The sequence below is a fragment of the Oryx dammah genome, unplaced genomic scaffold (genome assembly GCF_014754425.2).
Source record: "Oryx dammah isolate SB20612 unplaced genomic scaffold, SCBI_Odam_1.1 HiC_scaffold_9, whole genome shotgun sequence".
NCBI classification, from domain to species: Eukaryota; Metazoa; Chordata; class Mammalia; order Artiodactyla; family Bovidae; genus Oryx; species Oryx dammah.
The window spans coordinates 52,575,581-52,593,644 of record NW_024070193.1 but is presented as its reverse complement, the minus strand read 5'-3'; the positions used below and the strand labels follow the sequence as shown (position 1 = coordinate 52,593,644).

The window sequence follows — 18,064 nt, the reverse complement described above, 5'->3', positions numbered from 1 at the left end:
TGATTTTTAAAAGTTTTTCAGGCATGAAAGTATGTCCTATTTGGACAAAATTATTTAACGGGAATTAAAGAGAAAACACGAGATCAAGAAGTTAAGTGTGAAAGTGTTAGTCACTCAGTCATGTCCAACTCTTTGCAAGCCCATGGACTGTAGCCCACCAGGCTCCTCTGACCATGGAATTTTCCAGGCAGTAATACTGGAGTGGGTTGCCATGCCCACCTCCAGGGGATCTTGCTGACCCAGGGATCAAGCGTGGGTCTCCTGCACTGCAGGCAGATTCTTTACCACTTGAGCCACCAAGCTTTCAAACTTAGAGGGTAATAATGTGCTGGCTTCATCTTAAGTCATACATACAAATATTCACTATGTCAGAAAACTAGTTCCTTTGCAACTATTTAAATTTACGATGAAAACTTTCAGATGTCAATCTTAAAATGTGCAAGGGAATTGTACTCTTTCTCAGAATTCTTTTGTGTGAAGTCAAGATCACTAGTCTGAAGGGCTCTTGAGGACAGAAACCAAGTCTCCCCAAAGGTTACAGGAGCTCAGCAGCGTGTCTGACACCCATCAATAACATGGGCGAAAACCAAAACCGAAGTCCCAGAATCTTAACATTCTTCACAACTACCCATTAGGCAGTCCCTCAGAAACAGAGAAAATGACTGCAGACTTGATGTTTCAACTGTCATCAACTTGACAGCTAAATGACATCTCAGCTGGCTGCAATGCCATGCTAAACTGCTGGCATGTCACACCGATTTCACTGTACATGACATTTGCACAATGCCCACTCTTTGCAAACTAGGGCCTTTGTTCTTTCCAGCTTACCAGGTGAGACCTCCTCAGCACCTACAGAATGAGGAGCGCGAGGCCCTGTGAGCCGCCGGGCAGGCCTCCTGACTCGCTGGCGCCGAATGCTCATGGCCACCTTCATTGCGCGGCAGGTCTTCCTGCTACACCATCCTCCCCGGTGCAGACTCCAACAACACAGCAGAACATACACGTCTAAGCAGCTCTGACCTTCTCCTAGCGAGTCTCCCAGATCAGCTTTGGTCCTTACTGCCAGGTATAACACCGAGGAAATGAAGCCTTCAATAGCTCCAAGCATGGCAGGTAGTAAGTACAGCAAAGACACCAGATTTACTGTAATTCCATCAACATGCTCATTTCACTTTTACGTATCTAGATTCTTCTAGCACAGAAAAGTAGGGCTGTTAACTGACATCTGAAACTTGCCCAATAATTAAGTGACTCCATTCACTGAACACTGGAAAACCAGCACTCAATGCAAACTGGCCTCTACTTTTAGAAAAGACAGATTTCGCAGGTTCTTCAACGGCCAGGCTGGATGAAACATCAAGACTCTCCCGTCTGCACTTTCCCTAGGTTTTTCTTAGGCTCAACCTAGGAGGGTCCGCACTCTTGCCTGGAAAACCCCATGGACGGAGGAGCCTGGTGGGCTGCAGTCCATGGGGTCGCTAAGAGTCGGACACGACTGAGCATCTTCACTTTCACTTTTCACTTTCATGCTTTGGAGAAGGAAATGGCAACCCACTCCAGTGTTCTTGCCTGGAGAATCCCAGGGACGGGGGAGCCTGGTGGGCTGACATCTATGGGGTCGCACAGAGTCGGACACGACTGAAGCAACTTAGCAGCAGCAGCAGCAGCAGGAGGGTCCAGGCACACCAAGGAGTATTTTCAGTGTTTCTTCTACCTTGCCATTCTTCCCTGGCTTTACAAGTAAGCAATGGTACTGCTTCAGCGAGGTTCCAGCAATACCCGACCTGGGCCCACAGGTGGCACCTTTGGCGCCCTATGAACAAAGTCCCTCCCCAGGAGGGACAGAAAACGAGGACCCACTGGCACACAGTAGGCCCTGACAGCCCAAATCCAGGCCCATGAGACACAGCTCCGGTGCTAAGACCAACAGAGATGCGGAGGGTCCAGTGGTGCTGGGCTCTCGGGAACCCACAGTGTGGCCTCTGTGCATGCAGGACTCTCACACAGCACCTTGCAGCTTCAGCAGGTAAGTGTGGATCTTCCTACTGAAAGCCAACTGTCACTCTCAGAGAACTGTAAGAAATGCTGGCCGACTTTTGTAGGCACTCGAAGAAATACACAAAATGCCACAGACTTTCTTTTCTAAAGAATTAATCTGTACCTTGTTTTTAACAGGTTTCCAAGAAGAGCTCTAACTACCTCCTAGTCTTAACCAAACCAAACACAGTCTGGGGCAGCAAGCAACGCACACCAGAAGACATGCTGATCTGCTGACAGCTCACTGATCTGCTGACATTTTGCATACTTCAGACTTAAGAATCATGAATTCTTAACAGTTCTACTATCTACAAATTCGTTCTGGGCTATAGCACATTTAATTTATAATCAGAACCCATTCATTTTAGTTTACAACAAGAGAGGGAAAGTGACTTGAGTTACCAGGGTTTCCCCCCCAAAAAGTTTACTGAGAACCATTTGCGTCTTCAGCTGGGAAATGAGGGGACTAGAAACATAAAGCTGGAGGGGTGGGCGTTTGAGGGAAGGGAGTGTACAGCTGTCCCATACAACCTGTGGTATGAGTCCAAAAACCCACTTAAAGAAGATGCAACGTGTGGGGCCCCTTACCTCTCAGAGAAGGTCATTTTCAGTTTTACTACATACAGAAGCATTTAAAATATTTTCACTCAATGCTTTACTTCAGAAATAATAATCCTGTGATAGTGCCTGTGGCTTTCATAGTCCACAGTTAATTACCAATGTGTGTGTAAGGGTGAAAGTCTATTTTCGGCACCTGGATAGCACAAACTCTGCAGTGATAAATACAGTAGCCATTAATACATATGATGACAGCTATTTTTAAACAGTAATGTTTTCTGTTTCCATTTACTGCAAGTATAGAGCTGATCTAAGTTAATACCACAGGATAATCCTCTGTCAACTGTTTGATGAAATATGAAATAAAGACTTTCTTTCTTCTTAAGCTGGGCAAGTTCATATTCAACCTAGGGCCCCCTGGACTACACACTGTAGGAAACCAGGGCTGAGTGCAGCAAGGTGCCCTAGGCTGGCCTGAAGCGAAAGCTCACAGTGTAGGTGCCAAGAGGAAACGCTAACACAGTCCAACCAGTGCTCCCGAACAAGCTTTCAAAAGCACAGACACACACTCTCGCGCCACGTGCAGGGGGTGGCACACTGCAGATGCGACTGTCGAGCTGCCGCCACCATTCCTAAGCACCCGTGGCATTTTCTTATCACTTGCACACGTGAGAAAACAAACCCTTTTTTAATTGCATGGAAATAACTATTTCACTAAAAGAATGTTCAGTCACTGTCAGTGCTCATAAAGGGAGTGTGTGTGCAAAGGAGAGAGGGAGGGAGAGGAGGACAGGAAGGAGGCAGGGAGCAGACACAGTTCTGGGTGCCATTTTTCTTTTCCCCCTCCGAAACCACCCAATATGGTCAACTTTGTTTTAAAAAAGTGTTAGATTTAGGAAATTGTCCTCAGTGAGGAACCAACAGAAAGCAGGAGGTCTAAACAAAAGCAAATCCAATCAGGACAAGGACATCAGAACACAAATTTGGCTTTACGTTCCGGTGGGAGTCGGTCCTATATCTAACACTGCACAAGGGTTCTTGCACAATGAAGAGAGAAGCAGAAGCCCTTACACTGCCTCGCTTTGCCAGAGAATCACCGTAGTCTGCTGGCAAAGTCCGCTTGCTGGACTTTTTCTGCTCATGTTCAACTGCATCTTCAATTATAGGCTCAAGCCTCATCTGGACAAACACCAAAGATTGGGATCAATGTCTTTTCGTTACACAGAGAAAGATCTAACACCCTGTTTATGTCTCCACCATCCGATTTAACAAATGTCCGACCAGCAGGATTCCAAGGTTTTAGGAAGATGCAAAACCCCAGACATGACAAACATCGGACGTTCTGGGTCCCGGCTTAATGTCTAACCAACTTCGGGGATTTTAAAGTAAGTCTGCTTCCGAGACCCGACTGGGATTTCAGCATCTTCATTCCAGACCCCACCCAGGAAACCAAACACTTAAACTCCCCCAATTTAAAGAGAGTATTTTCCCCGCAGACTTCACCAAGAACATCATGCCCATTGACCACCCGATCTTCCTGGACCCTTCGCGGCCGAAACTCCTCCTCAGAGGCAGTGCCGGAGGGCACGGCCCGGCTCCTCCTCGGAGCCGGAGGCGCCCGCATACCTCTGTGAGGACCGTGGTGTCATAGGACGGCTGGTACTTCTCCTTCTCGTGCGCGGCTCTCTTCTCCATCTTCTCTCGGTCCGTTTTTTGTTTCCTATCTGCACCTTTTGGCTTAAAAACAAAGCAGACCTTTTCATCTATCAGGCCTCAGACACACACCTTCTGCAAGCAACGCCAGGCCTCACTTCCTCAAAGCCTGCTTTCCAGCTCTCACCTTAAAAACTTTGATTTGGCAGCTAGCTGAGTGTAGGTGATCTGTGTATTCTCCATTTTCATTCTGCTTGAAGGTGTCAACCTGGATCCTAAAAGGCACTCCCTTCTCACCTCCGTGCTTCCGGGGCGTGAACTCGGTGCTGATGCAGTGCACCTAGAAGAGGACTCGAGCTGAAATGGGTCCAAGTCCTGCCCACTGGCCACCCTTGGCCCTGCTGCCTTTCAGGAGTCCCGCCACAGGGAAACTCAAGAGCCTTTCACACAGACTCCCACCTATGAGCCAGCTATATGTCAGGACTCTCCCTTCCCAGATCCAGTGGAGCCTTTCTGAACTGCCCGCTCCGGGGCCTCGCCTCTAACGCAGGACGGGCTCTGGCGATGAGCACTGTCAGTGCAGTGGCCTTCCTGAGTCTGTCCCTGACCCCTGCCCCAGACCAGACCCATGGTCCTGAACCTGCACGGGGCTCAATCCTCAGGAACCCTCACGCCATTACTTACAGCCCCAGGATTTGCCCTCTACTGCCAGGACCCCAAAACCCAGCCAGCTGGCCACCTCGCCGCTGTTCCTGTGTCATCAGCCTGTGGCACTTTGCCTGGGATTTTCACAGTCCTCAAGGCTCATCCCTAGCTCCAGGGGCATCCATCTGAGGCTCCTGAGGGTGGACGCGTTTCCCACCACTTCTGCCCCCTCTTCCTATGCCGCCTCGGGGACAGCTCCAGGGTACCGCACAGTGTTAGTAGCAAGACTTTAGTGATTTCTGACGGCGACACGTCTCCTCTTCGAAGAACTCAAGGTTAAACTGGTCTCTACACTAAGACTGAGATATACGGCCAGCTCGTACATCCCTCTCATTCACCACATAACCAGACAGCCCGTCAGATGGAACAATATGAGACAGTAACAGGTAACACGGCCCTAGTGACTATTAGCTGATGGGGGGACACTGCTTGGAGGACCCAAAAATACAAAATACTAAAGATTCTCTAAAGTTCACACAAACCAGAGTCTACTTAGGCTGGTCAGCAATTAAAAGCAATCTTCCTTTTCTATATAAAGATCACCTACTCAGCAAATTTTAATTCCACCACTGACAAATTTTAATATACTGAATATTAGAATTACTGTTGATTTTATTTTACATATACTATCTTAGGAGATACAAACTGGGCATTCACAAGTCAAATGAAATGCCCGAGGGTTGCCTTACAGTATTCCACCAAGAAACTAAGGGGAAATTATAGTCTCTGTAGAAGCCAGGATACAGGCACACAGACCAATTCATTATCTTCTCTTACTTTTATGGGGGTTTGAAATTCTCACTGTTAAAATATTTTTAAACAAAGCTAGACTATACTCTTTATAGCTTGCTGCTACTGCTGCTAAGTCGCTTCAGTTGTGTACGACTCTGTGCGACCCCATAGATGGCAGCCCATCAGGCTCCCCCGTCCCTGGGATTCTCCAGGCAAGAACACTGGAGTTGGTTGCTGTTTCCTCCAATGCATGAAAGTGAAAAGTGAAAGTGAAGTCGCTTAGTTGTGTCCGACTCGTAGCGACTCCATGGATTGCAGCCCACCAGGCTCCTCTGTCCATGAGATTTTCCAGGCAAGAGTACTGGAGTGGGGTGCCACTGCTTTCTCTGTTTTATAGTATAGTTTTTCTTAAAACTATACTTTTCAATCATCTCCTTTAAAAGTAGGTTTTGTTCCAGAGAAATGCATTCTGATAAGAAGTTTTGATTATTGTTACTACCAGTGATAAACGTAGTATTTAAATAATGCTTTACACATCAGATGGTCTCTATATGTTAATGTCTATACATGTTGAATTTAGTAGATTAACTCCAATTTAACAGTGTATGTTTGTGTATACAAAAGACATTACAAGACAGTGTACAAATAAGCATTTAAGGAAAATAAGATCCTGCACCAAGAATTCAGTCTCAACCACGGCCTTCTGAATGAAGAGGCTAGCGAGCTTGTAATAATGTGAAACTCCAAACCTGAATGAAAGCAGATGTGCGTTTTGCAGGATCCCACAGAAATTCCACTGCATTTAACTGGCTTGGATTTGTCCTTGTGTCAATTATTCCTACTGACATTGGAATATCTGCATTTTAAAAAGAAGTGACATAAGAACAAACCAATTAAAAGGTCACAACCAAGAAGATTGTGTGCTAATGAAACTACCCCGCCCCTTTTCCTTCAGTGTTCTCCATGGTCAATCACTTTAGCCTCAGAGCCCACTTACTGTGCGTCATGCTCTCTCCCACCATGGTTTGTTTCTATTTCATTTTATTAAGAAAATGAGGGATTGATGCCAGTCAACAATGGTCTAAATGATTTCAAACTCGTAAAATTTCTGGCTCAGTTCCATTAAGCACACACACACACACACACACACACACACACCCCAACTTCATTTTTAACTATAAAACTACTCAAGCCCCACAGAATCTGCTGACACCAAACCTTTCCCCACCCAATCACGCACGGTGTGGCGCTAGTGCGTCAACAGGGGCTCTTCTGCGCCACTTGTACCTAAGTCGAGGAGTCTGTCTCCGGGGCGATTCCACTTCCAACCTTCAAGTTGCTGATGCTCTGTATATTGGAGTCGTCGGTCATGGAATACAACTCTTATGATGCTCTACGGGATAAGTGGGGGAAATGAACACTTTCAGACTGTCCCAGCTAAAGAGCACAAGTGTGTTCACGTCTTACACATTAATCTATAGCAGAAAAGCATACAAAAGCAAACTCTAATTTACACAGTTTGCAAGTGAGCTGTCTTGTTCTTGGATACCTAGGTTATATGTACAATTAATGATATTTGGTGCAAAGAATTCTAACTCAAATAACAAGAATAAAATGGTTTCTTAGGTAAAATTTTTATTAAAAAATTTGACATTGTAATTAAAAATTAAGGTCTGTGTCCATAAGAAATTGGGAAGAGTTATATTTCTATAAAGGAAACATTAGGGATGACCCTGGCTCTCCCGTGGTTTGGGCTCTGTGCTTCCAATGTAGGGCGCCTGGGTTTTATCCCTGTACAGGGAATTAAGACCCCCTCCCTCAAAGTGTCAAGGGCATGGGGTGACGGTGGGGAACTGCCACCCTCCCCACCAGGACGTACATACAAAATTAATTTAAACTGCAAGTGAGGTTATCTGAGGCAAGCAAGGGAAACAAAACAGGAAAGAACACAGGTAGACTTCATCCAAACACTCAAGTTAATTCCGATGGAAGGCTTTAACTCTGGCCCACAAACTGCAGGCCATTCTCTGCTCTCCACCCATCCCTCCCTCACCTGCCAACTACTATTTTGTTTCAGGGATAGGATAAACAGGTCATCAAAATGAGTTCAGATACCATATTTGCACTAATTAGTGTTTCTGACACATTTATAAGTAATTACTTCTCAGACTATGATGGAGTAAGATAATCCATTTCCAGTAGAATCCCTGCTGGATGCAACAGGAAATAACTTGTTAGCCATACACAGAAATATTACCACTAGTGCCCCTGCCTTCCCTGAAACCACATGCTGTCCAAACCAAAGCTGACACGTACTTTGAAAAGAACCATTTAAAAGCGCAGCACAGAAAATGTCATGATTCTGATTCTCTCATATTTAGTAAGAACCAGCTCAAATCCATGAATTCAGATAAAAATAGTATGAGAATACGCTAGGGTACAGTACTGTACTAAAGCCCTTTCTAGGTCAGACTAAGGAGCACAGTAAGGAAGATGAAGGGAGGACCACCCTTGGGAAATGACAGGATATAAAAAAACACCTCTTAACTGAGACTGGAAAGGGAAAAAGTTGTCCTCTGGAAAGTGACGTCGTATCCGGCTCTTTGCGACCCCATGAACTTCAGCCTGCCAGGCCCCTCTGTCTATGGGATTTTCCAGGCAAGAATGCTGGAGTGGGTTGCCATTTCCTTCTCCACGGGACCTTTCTAACCCAGGGATGGGACCTGGGTCTCCCGCACTGCAGGCAGACTCTTTACCATCTGAGCCACCATGAAGTTCCGACTAAAAGGAGACGATGCACCTAGAGTATGAGCCGCACAGGAGCGCTAACAGGAAGACAGACACAGAGCAAGCGGAGAGAGCATGCTGAGCATTCCAAGCACATCACCAAGCTCCCAAGCGCCTCGGCTCAGCAACATTTGATCCCGAAGACTTCCCTTCAAGAGCGAGTCAAAGATCATGGGGGCAGGAAATTAAACTCTAGATAGCTGCAGAGTTTTCTAGGGGCTCTTCTAGCTGAAAAAGGATGTTTTAAGAAATCCATCCTGAGGACTTTTCTGGTGGCCCAGTGTTTAAATCTCCGCACTTCCAATGCAGGAGGCACAGGTGTGATTCCTAGCTGTGGAGCTAAGACGCCATGTGACGCGGCCAGACCAAGAAAAAGGGATTCATCCTGAAGTCTCTGGCAGTAACTAACTGTAACTCTGAATCCCAGACAAGCTCTCAGGACGTGACTGGCGTACTCACATCCACCAAAAATCAGACATGTGGTTTCTCAAGTGGCTGATCAAACTAATTTAAGACCGTTTAGAAAGTAACCCTGTGACTGTCACAATGACAACAGAGTCCACCCACATCGTCCCTTAAGTAACATATTACTAGGCTGACTAGTAACCAGGTGTGGTACAATCTGGCAAAGGTTTGCCAGGATGCCCAATACTTGTCTGGCAATGATGAGCTGGAACCAGGTCATGCTGAGAGAATTGACACTGATGATAAGCCTCCTGGACTCTGGAAAATGAGAGGTGTGAGTCTCCCTGACCAAATTCTATTTGTCACTAAGTCCAGCAGAGTATAACCAATCCAGGCTTGCTTACTGGGAACAATGCTGACACCTTTATAAAAAGGTGAATCTGATCAGTGTTTACCGCAGGTGAGAAAGCAAAATGAGTGAATTTTTACAAAGCTGGCTTCAAGCCTGACGTTAAAAAAAACTAAGATCATGGCATCTGGTCCCAGTATCTCAAGGCAGATGGGGAAAAAGTGGAAGCAGTGACAGATTTTATTTTCTTGGGCTCCAAAATCACTGCCAGGGGTGACTGCAGCCATGAAATTAAAAGGTGCTTGCTCCTGGGAAGGAACACTATGACAAACCCAACAGTGTATTAGAAGGCAGAGGTATCACTTTACTGACATAGGTCCATAAAGTCAAAGCTGTAATTCTTCCAGTAGTCATGTATGGATGTGAGAACTGGACCATGAAGAAGGCTGAGTGTGAATTGTGGTGCTGGAGAAGACTCTTGAGAGTCCCTTGGACAGCAGGGAGATCAAACCGGTCAATCCTAAAGGAAATCAACCCTGAATATCCACTGGAAGGACTGATGCTGAAGCTGAAACTCCAATACTCTGGCCACCTGATGTGAGCAGCTGACTCATTAGAAAAAACCCTGGTGCTGGGAAAGATTGGGGGCAGGAGGAGAAGGGGTCAACAGAGGATGAGATGGTTGGATGGCATCACTGACACAATGGACATGAGTTTGACCAAGCTCCAGGAGATAGTGAAGAACAGGGAAGCCAGGCATGCTGCAGTCCATAGGGTCACAAAGAGTTGGACAACAACAAATGGTAAAAAAAAATATAGTCATCTGACTCACCCTCTAGAGAAACGACCAAACTCACTGAAGCAGCACAGACATGATGGACTCCACATATAAATGGCACATGTGAGAATAGGTAAGTCACCCCTTGCCTTCCATTCCAAGCATGCTGGGAGTCCTAGGAGTCAGGAGAGGCCTGGGTGTTTACTCCAGGTTGGCATAACGGTGCTCCAGCAGGAAGCACCCCTCCTAGGATTGGGAGCGTTGTGCTCCTAAACGCTCAGAGGCTCTCAGGCCTGCGGCGCTGGGCGGCTGCTTTCGGGGTGCGCTAGGCTTGTCAGCATCAGTGCCCCGGTGCCCTCCCCATGCTCGGCTTCTGAAAAGGGACGGGCCTCTCCAACCAAGTGCCTCTCCGCACTGAGGGCCCAGCGGGCCTCCCTGGAGGAAGATGGGAGGACAGAGAGAAGTCCTGCTTCTCTCTCACTAACACAGCCCCACTGAAGTTCTCCCTCTTCCCACTGAAACTTCTTCCGTAACCCTTGCCCTGAAACGCTCTAGAGTTCTGATGTTACGCGGTGTGGGGAGGGACAAGTACAGGCTAGCAGGATCCACCATGCACGGAACTTCAGGAGCCAGGGGTGGGTCTGAAAACCCTAGAAGGACTGGGTTTGGCGGAGAAGGCGATGGCAGCCCACTCCAGTACTCTCGCCTGGAAGATCCCATGGACGGAGGAGCCTGGTGGGCTGCAGTCCATGGGGTCGCTAAGAGTCGGACACGACTGAGCGACTTCACTTCCACTTTTCACTCTCATGCATTGGAGAAGGAAATGGCAACCCACTCCAGTGTTCTTGCCTGGAGAATCCCAGGGACGGGGGAGCCTGGTGGGCTGCCATCAATGGGGTCGCACAGAGTCGGACACGACTGAAGCAACTTAGCAGCAGAAGCAGCATGCCTGGAATGAATGACTCTTCAGATACTTCAGTAAGGTGAAGAAATAAAATTTTACTTAAGAGAAATTTTAAGAGGTAAAATAAAAGGATCTTTAGAAGTATCACAGTAACGCTCACACCTCCTCCCACAGTATCTTTTCCCCTAAGGTGTCTTTTAAAGAGAAACAAAGCTTTTGTTATGTAGTAGTGGGTTTTTCACCCTTGCTCAGCTACAGCTAACTGTTCTATGGCACCTTGTTTCCAGAGGGCCTTGATATTCACTTCACTCAGTAACTGCTATAATTCCTATTTTACAGAGAAGTAAACAAAATATAGCTCAAAAAGTTAAGTTTTAATAAACCCATTACTTCCTTTAAGTGACATTAAATAATTTGTTAATAACTCCGGCAACAAGAAACGAAACTCTTGTAGCAAAACTGCTATTTTTTTGAGTCGTTTCAGTATCTTTTCAGAATGTAAATGGAGGTCCTTACCTTTACCAGTTTTCCAGTGATCTCAGGCACATCTCCCATTTTCCGATTATCCAGCATTCGAATTTCGTAAGACTGACCTACATGTAAAAACTGCGTATCAAAAACATGCCATGTCAAGAATCTAACCCTGTGTATTCAGCTCTCTCTCAAACACACAAGGACCCAGTATTAATTTCTTAGAGAAGCAAGCGTGGGTTGGTCTTTCTCTTTCCTGCATGTCACACCCTCTCCTTCTTCCACTCACAGAAGACTGACGAGCTCTTGGTCACCTCACTCTCCTCTCACACTACAGTTTCATCACACATACACACAGTATCTGAAACCAATGTTCTTAACAGCGTTACTGAGATATATCTCACATGCCATAAAATTCGCCCTTCTGAAGTGTGCAGTTGTTTTTTAGCCTATGCAGACTCGAGCGGCCGTCACTGCTGTTCGCTTTAGAGCACCTTTGTCATCAGAAGGAAACACGCCTGCGAGCAGCTCCCCTCTCAGCCTCCCACCTTGGCCCCTTGCCGTCACTCCCCAATCTGCCTTCTGCCTCTTGGGATTCATGTGGGACACTTGATTTAAATGGACTCACACATGTGGCCTTCTGTGACTGACTTTCACTTCCGTGTCAGTCTTTCCTACTTATGGCCAAATTACTCAGCTGAACACACACACCACATTTCGCTTATTCATTCAACAGCTGACAGGCATCTGGGTTGTTTCCACTTTTTGGCTGTTATAAATAATCATACTGGTGACATTTGTGGACAGGTTTTTGTGTGAGCTAGGGTCAAATTTTAACCCTGGAGCCTTCTTCCTTGTGTCAGGTAAATCCAACTTACATTTTGTCACTGCTCAATTTTGGTCCATAAAAAAACACAAGTAGATTCTCACAAGCCAATCTATTTAATTAGGAAAATAAGCTGCTGCCAAAAGTTAAGTAATATGCTCCAGATTTACTAAAAAAGACTTCTGGATTAACTATCATTAAATAATAAAAGCGAAAGCATAATTTGATATGTAGAAAATTAGGAGTAATTAAAGAGGGCTTCTAGTCCATATGAAGTTAAGGCTCTCTATGATGAAACTACCAATATCTTACCCACACTACACTGGGCTTACAAAAAAACATACAAAGGGTATAAGATCATACAGTCAAAATATAAGTTACCAAAATACAACCAAACCACTCTAGGGCTGGTAAAGGAAAATAACTGCCATATATACCACTAAAGAACAGTCCTTACATTAATTCAACACACCGAGAGAGATTAAATGAAAAAAACACCTGTATTGCAAGAGAGAGATTTTTTCCCTTTACAGTTAAATCTGCAGCACAACTTACCAATGGATCTGAACTGATCTTTTAAAAAGGCAGATGAATATCCAGGAGTGGCGGGGAGCTGCCTCCACTGCTACACGTGCCCCAGGGATGCGGCTGGGCCACTGCCAAGGACCCCACGACCAGACCGCAGTTTTGGCATCTACACACCCTCTATCAAGGGACGGATAACCAGCACACGCTGAGTGCAGAGGCAACAGGCATCTGTATTAAAAACAGCCCTCATACTAAACAAACCCACACAAACAACACAGGGACATCCCCATATATAAACAGCCCTCCAAAACCACAGTAGATAATTGTTTTTCCTAAACTCACAGAGTAAGAGAATATAAGTAATATGGAGAAGCAGAGGAACCACTCCTAGTTAAAAGACTAAGAGAATTTCCCTGAAAGAATAAACAATGAAGCAGACCTCTTTGATCTAATAGACACTGAGTTCAAAAAGGAGGTAATGAAAATATTGAAGGAATTATGAAAGGCTATTGATAGAAGTGCAGATTATTGTAAAAAGGAACTAGAAAGTATAAAGAGGGGCCAAGAAAAATTAGAAAATTCATTTCCTGAGACAAAAGCTGAGCTAAAGGCAATGAATAGCAGAATGAATAATGCAGAAGAAAGAATAAGTGATCTGGAGGGTAGAATAATGTAAATTATCAGATCAGAACAGCAACTAGAAAGCCAAATTAAAAAAAAAAAAAAAAGAAAGCAATATAAGAGACTGACCTATGAGATAATCTAAAGCATAACAGAGATTCCAGAAAGGAGAGAAAGAGAAAAAGGGACTGAAAATGTAACTGAAGAAATTATGGCTGAAAACTTCCCAAACCTAAAGAAGGAAACAGATATCCAGATATAGGAAGCATGGAGGGCCCCAAACAAGATGAACCCAAAGAGACCTACACCATGACATATTATAGTAAAAATGGCAAAAGTTAAAAGGGAACTCCAAAGGCAGCAAGACAAAAACAGCTCATCACAAGGGAACTCCCATAAGACTACAAGCTGATTTCTATACAGAAATGCTGCAGGCCACAAGGGATACATTCAAAGTCCTGAAAGGGAAAAATCTGCAACCTAGGACATGCTCTACCCAAGAAGATCATCATTCAGAATAGAAGGAGAGATGAAGAATTCCTCAGACAAGTAAAAACCGAAAGAATACAGCAATACTTGGCCTATTTTAAAGAAAATATTGAAAATTCTTCCCTACATGGTAGTAAAGAAGTAAGAATCTATAGGAAAGAGAAAAACCCACAATTGGAAAATAAATCACTTAAATAAGCTAGCACACACATTTTTTAAAAATCAAAAAAATTCCTGTGAGAGAGATGATAACCATAATGAACAGTGAAACGATAAACATGAAGATACAAAGTGAAAGTGTGAGTCACTCACTTGTGTCCAACTCTTTGTGACCCCATGGGCTGTAGCCCACCAGGCTCCTCTGTCCATGGAATTCTCCAGGCAAGAATACTGGAGTGGGTTGCCATCTCCCTCTCCAGGGGATGTCCCTGACCCAGGGATTGAACCCGGGTCTCCTGCATTGCAGGCAGATTCTTTACCAACTGAGCCACTGGGGAGGTGGTGAAGATATAAAAAAAAAAGACATCAAAATCATAAAATAGGGGTGGGGAGGGAGTAAGAGAACATAGACTTTTCCCCCTATAATATCTTTTGAGCCCATATGACTAACTGTCTAGGGGAAGGAGATAAAAGAAGGGGTAGATAGTCTTGAAAAACAGAGTAAGCGCAAATCAAAAACAAAACAGGTTCATAAAAAAACAAAAAGAAGAGAACAGAAGTGTAATACAAGAGAAAATCATGAAACCACAAAAGGAAAAACAAAAAAAGGAAAAAGAAAAAATATAAAATCAATGGGAAAAGAGGTGTAAAGTAGCAATAAATACTGGAGTGGGTTGCCATCTCCTTCTCCAGGAGATCTTCCCAACCCAGGGATCGAACCTGGGTCTCCTGCATTGCAGGCAGACGCTTCACCATCTGAGCCACCAGGGAAGCTCATAGTTATCAATAATTACCTTAAATGTCAGCGGATTAGAAGATGCAGAGCTGCAGACTGGATTTTAAAAAAGAAAACAGAGGCTCAACTACGCTGGCTGTAAGAGACCCACTTTAGGGCAAAGGACACACATAGATTGACAACGAGAGGATGGAAAAAGATACTTCATGCAAACAGAAAAGACAAGAAACGGGGGCTGCAATACCCTTAACAGAGAAAACAGACTTTAAAGATAAAGGACACTAGATAGTGATACAAGAACCACAACAACAAGATTTTACACTTGTCAACATATATGCACCTGATAAAGGAGATCCAGATACATAAAGACTAACAGACATAAAGGGAAAAGCTGACGAGAATATAATAGCTAAAGACTTCAAGACAGAGAATCAGTAAGGCAACAGAAATCTTAAATGATACAACAGAACAGGTAGACTTAACTGATATTTTCAGGACATTTCATCAAAAAAAAAAAAAAAAAAACAAAACAGAATACATATTCTTTTCCAGTGCACATAGAATATTCTCTAGGACTGATCCCATACAAGGGCACAAAACAAGCCTCAACAAATTTAAGGTCTCAAGGATCTTCTCTTATCACAACAGCGTGAAAACTAGAAATAAACCATGGGGGTGGGGGTGGGGGTGGGGGGGAGCAAAACAGAAACAAAGGAGACTAAACATTCTACTAAAAAATTTACGGGTCAACATTGTAAAGCAATTATACGCTAATAAAAATTTAAAACAAATAAACCTAACAGATCAAGCATGAAATCAAAGGGGAAATTTTAAAATACCTTGAGGCAAATGAAAATGAAAATACAACTATAAAAAAATCTACAGGACACAGCAAAAGGAGTTCTTAGAAAGAAGTTCATAGCGATACAGGCCTTCCTCAAGGGGGGGGAAAAAACAACTCAACCTAACTTACAACTTAAAAGAATTAGAAAAAGGAGAACAAATAAAACCTAAGTCATCAGAAGGAAGTAAATAATACTTACCATAGAGGAAACAGAGACTAAAACACACACAAAACTCCCCATGGGAACTCCCCTGGTGTCCCCGGGGCAAGACTTCACACTCCCAATGCAGCAGGTTTCCTTGGTCAAGGAACCAGATCCCAGGTGCCACAACTAAAGATCCAGCAAACTGTAACTGACGACCCAGCAGCCTACAACCTAAGATCCTAAGGCCGCAACAAAGAGTGCCCGCATGCCACAGAACTGCGGAAGACTTGGCACGGCTTCCCCCCACCCACCCCCAGCCAAACCTGCTACAAACCACAGTCCAGGACCAGATGCCTTCACAGGCGAATTCTACTTAACATACAGAGAAGAGTCTATACGAACCCTTCTCAAACTCTTCCCAAAGACTGAAGAGGAGGGAACACTCTCACGGACATTCTATGAAGCCACCACCAACCTGAGACCAAAACCAGACAAAGATACCAAGAAAAAAGAACACTGCAGGCCAGTATCTGGAATGAACACAGATGTAAAAATTCTCAACAAAGTATTAGCAAATCGAATCTAACAACACATAAAACAGACCATATACCACAACCAAGTGGGATTCATCCCAAGCTCACAAGGATAGTTCAATATACCCAAATCAATCAATGTAGTGTACCACATTAAAAAAATAAGAGTCAAAACCCACATGGCCATCTCAATAGATGCAAAAAAGCCATCTGACAAAATTCAGCACCCACTAAATACCAAAGTGGGTATACACAGAACATATCTCAACATAATAAAAGCCATTTATTACAAACCCACAGCCAATATAATAAATCAACAGTGAAAAGCAGAAAACATTCCTGCTAAAAACTGGAACAAGACAAGGATGCCCACTCTCACCACTTCTATTCAACTCAGAATTGGAATTCCCTGACACAGCAATCAGAAAAGAAAAAGAAATAACAGGTAACCAGGGAAGAGGTAACACTGTCACTATACGCAGTTGACATGATACTGAAAATCCTAAGGATTCCACACAAAAACTACTAGATCTGATAAGTGATATCCTGCCCTCAAAGTAGCAGAATACAAGATTAACTTTCAGAAATTGGTTGTACTTCTTTACACTGAAAATGAAATATCAAAAAAAAAAAAAGAGAGAGAGAGAGAGAAAATGTTAAAAAAAAAAAAAAAAAGTACCCTTTAAAATCACAACAAAATACCTAGGAATAAATTTGACTTTCAAGGAGATAAAAGACTTATGTGCTGAGAACTATAAAACATTAATATAGGAAATTAAAGAGGATTCAAAGAAATGGAAGTTACCCAAGTTCTTGATTGGAAGAATTAATACTGTTAAAATTGCCATACTACCCAAAGCAGTCTACAGGTATAATGCAATTCTTATCAAATTACCCATGACATTTTCTACAGAACCAGAAACAAATAATCCAAAAATGTGTAAGAAACTATGAAGACCCAGAATTGCCAAAGCAATCCTGAAGGACAAAAAAGACAAAACAAAACAGGAGGGACAACTCTTCCAGACATCAGACAATAAAGAGCACAGCACAGTACCTGCTACAAAAACACACACAGGATCAACGAAACAGCGAGCCCAGAAACAGACACACACCTGCAGTCAACTGCCAACAAAGGAGGCAGATTATAACAAGGGAAAAGCCTCTTCAGCAAGTGGTGCTGGGAAAGTGGACAGTTACACGTGAATCAATGAAGTCAGAATTCATACCATACCACCATGCACAAAAATAAACTCAAAATGGCTTCAAGATGTAAGCTTAAGACATGACACCTGAAGACTCCTAGATGAGAACACTGACAAGACATTCTCTGACATAGATCATACCAAATATACTCTTAGTCTCCCAAGGCAGATGAGAACACAGACAAGACATTCTCTGACATCAGTTCAGTTCAGTCGCTCAGTCGTGTCCGACTCTTTGCGACCCCATGAATCACAGCACACCAGGCCTCCCTGTCCATCACCAACTCCTGGAGTTTACCCAAATTCATGTCCATCGAGTCGGTGATGCCATCCAGCCATCTCATCCTCTGTCGTCCCCTTCTCCTCCTGCCCCCAATCCCTCCCAGCATCATGGTCTTTTCCAATGAGTCAACTCTTCGCATGAGGTGGCCAAAGTATTGGAGTTTCAGCTTCAGCATCAGTCCTTCCAATGAACACCCAGGACTGATCTCCTTCAGAATGGACTGGTTAGATCTCCTTGCAGTCCAAGGAACTCTCAAGAGTCTTCTCCAACACCACAGTTCAAAAGCATCAATTCTTTGGTGTTCAGCTTTCTTCAC

The 18,064-nt window shown here is 44.1% G+C and overlaps 1 protein-coding gene across 2 annotated transcripts in view; it reads right to left on the bottom strand.

Moving 5' to 3' along the window:
- Positions 1 to 18,064, bottom strand: part of UBP1 (upstream binding protein 1) — a 64,715-nt gene that overhangs the window by 13,277 nt on the left and 33,374 nt on the right. The window contains exons 3-8 of one of the 2 annotated variants that reach the window (XM_040246306.1): positions 11,425 to 11,501; positions 6,973 to 7,078; positions 6,435 to 6,541; positions 4,436 to 4,588; positions 4,222 to 4,332; positions 3,667 to 3,774 (exon numbers count right to left, since the gene is read on the bottom strand). In XM_040246306.1, coding sequence (XP_040102240.1) covers positions 3,667 to 3,774; positions 4,222 to 4,332; positions 4,436 to 4,588; positions 6,435 to 6,541; positions 6,973 to 7,078; positions 11,425 to 11,501 — 662 coding nt within the window. The remainder of the gene's footprint in view (positions 1 to 3,666; positions 3,775 to 4,221; positions 4,333 to 4,435; positions 4,589 to 6,434; positions 6,542 to 6,972; positions 7,079 to 11,424; positions 11,502 to 18,064) is intronic. The other variant, XM_040246307.1, reaches the window with a different exon arrangement.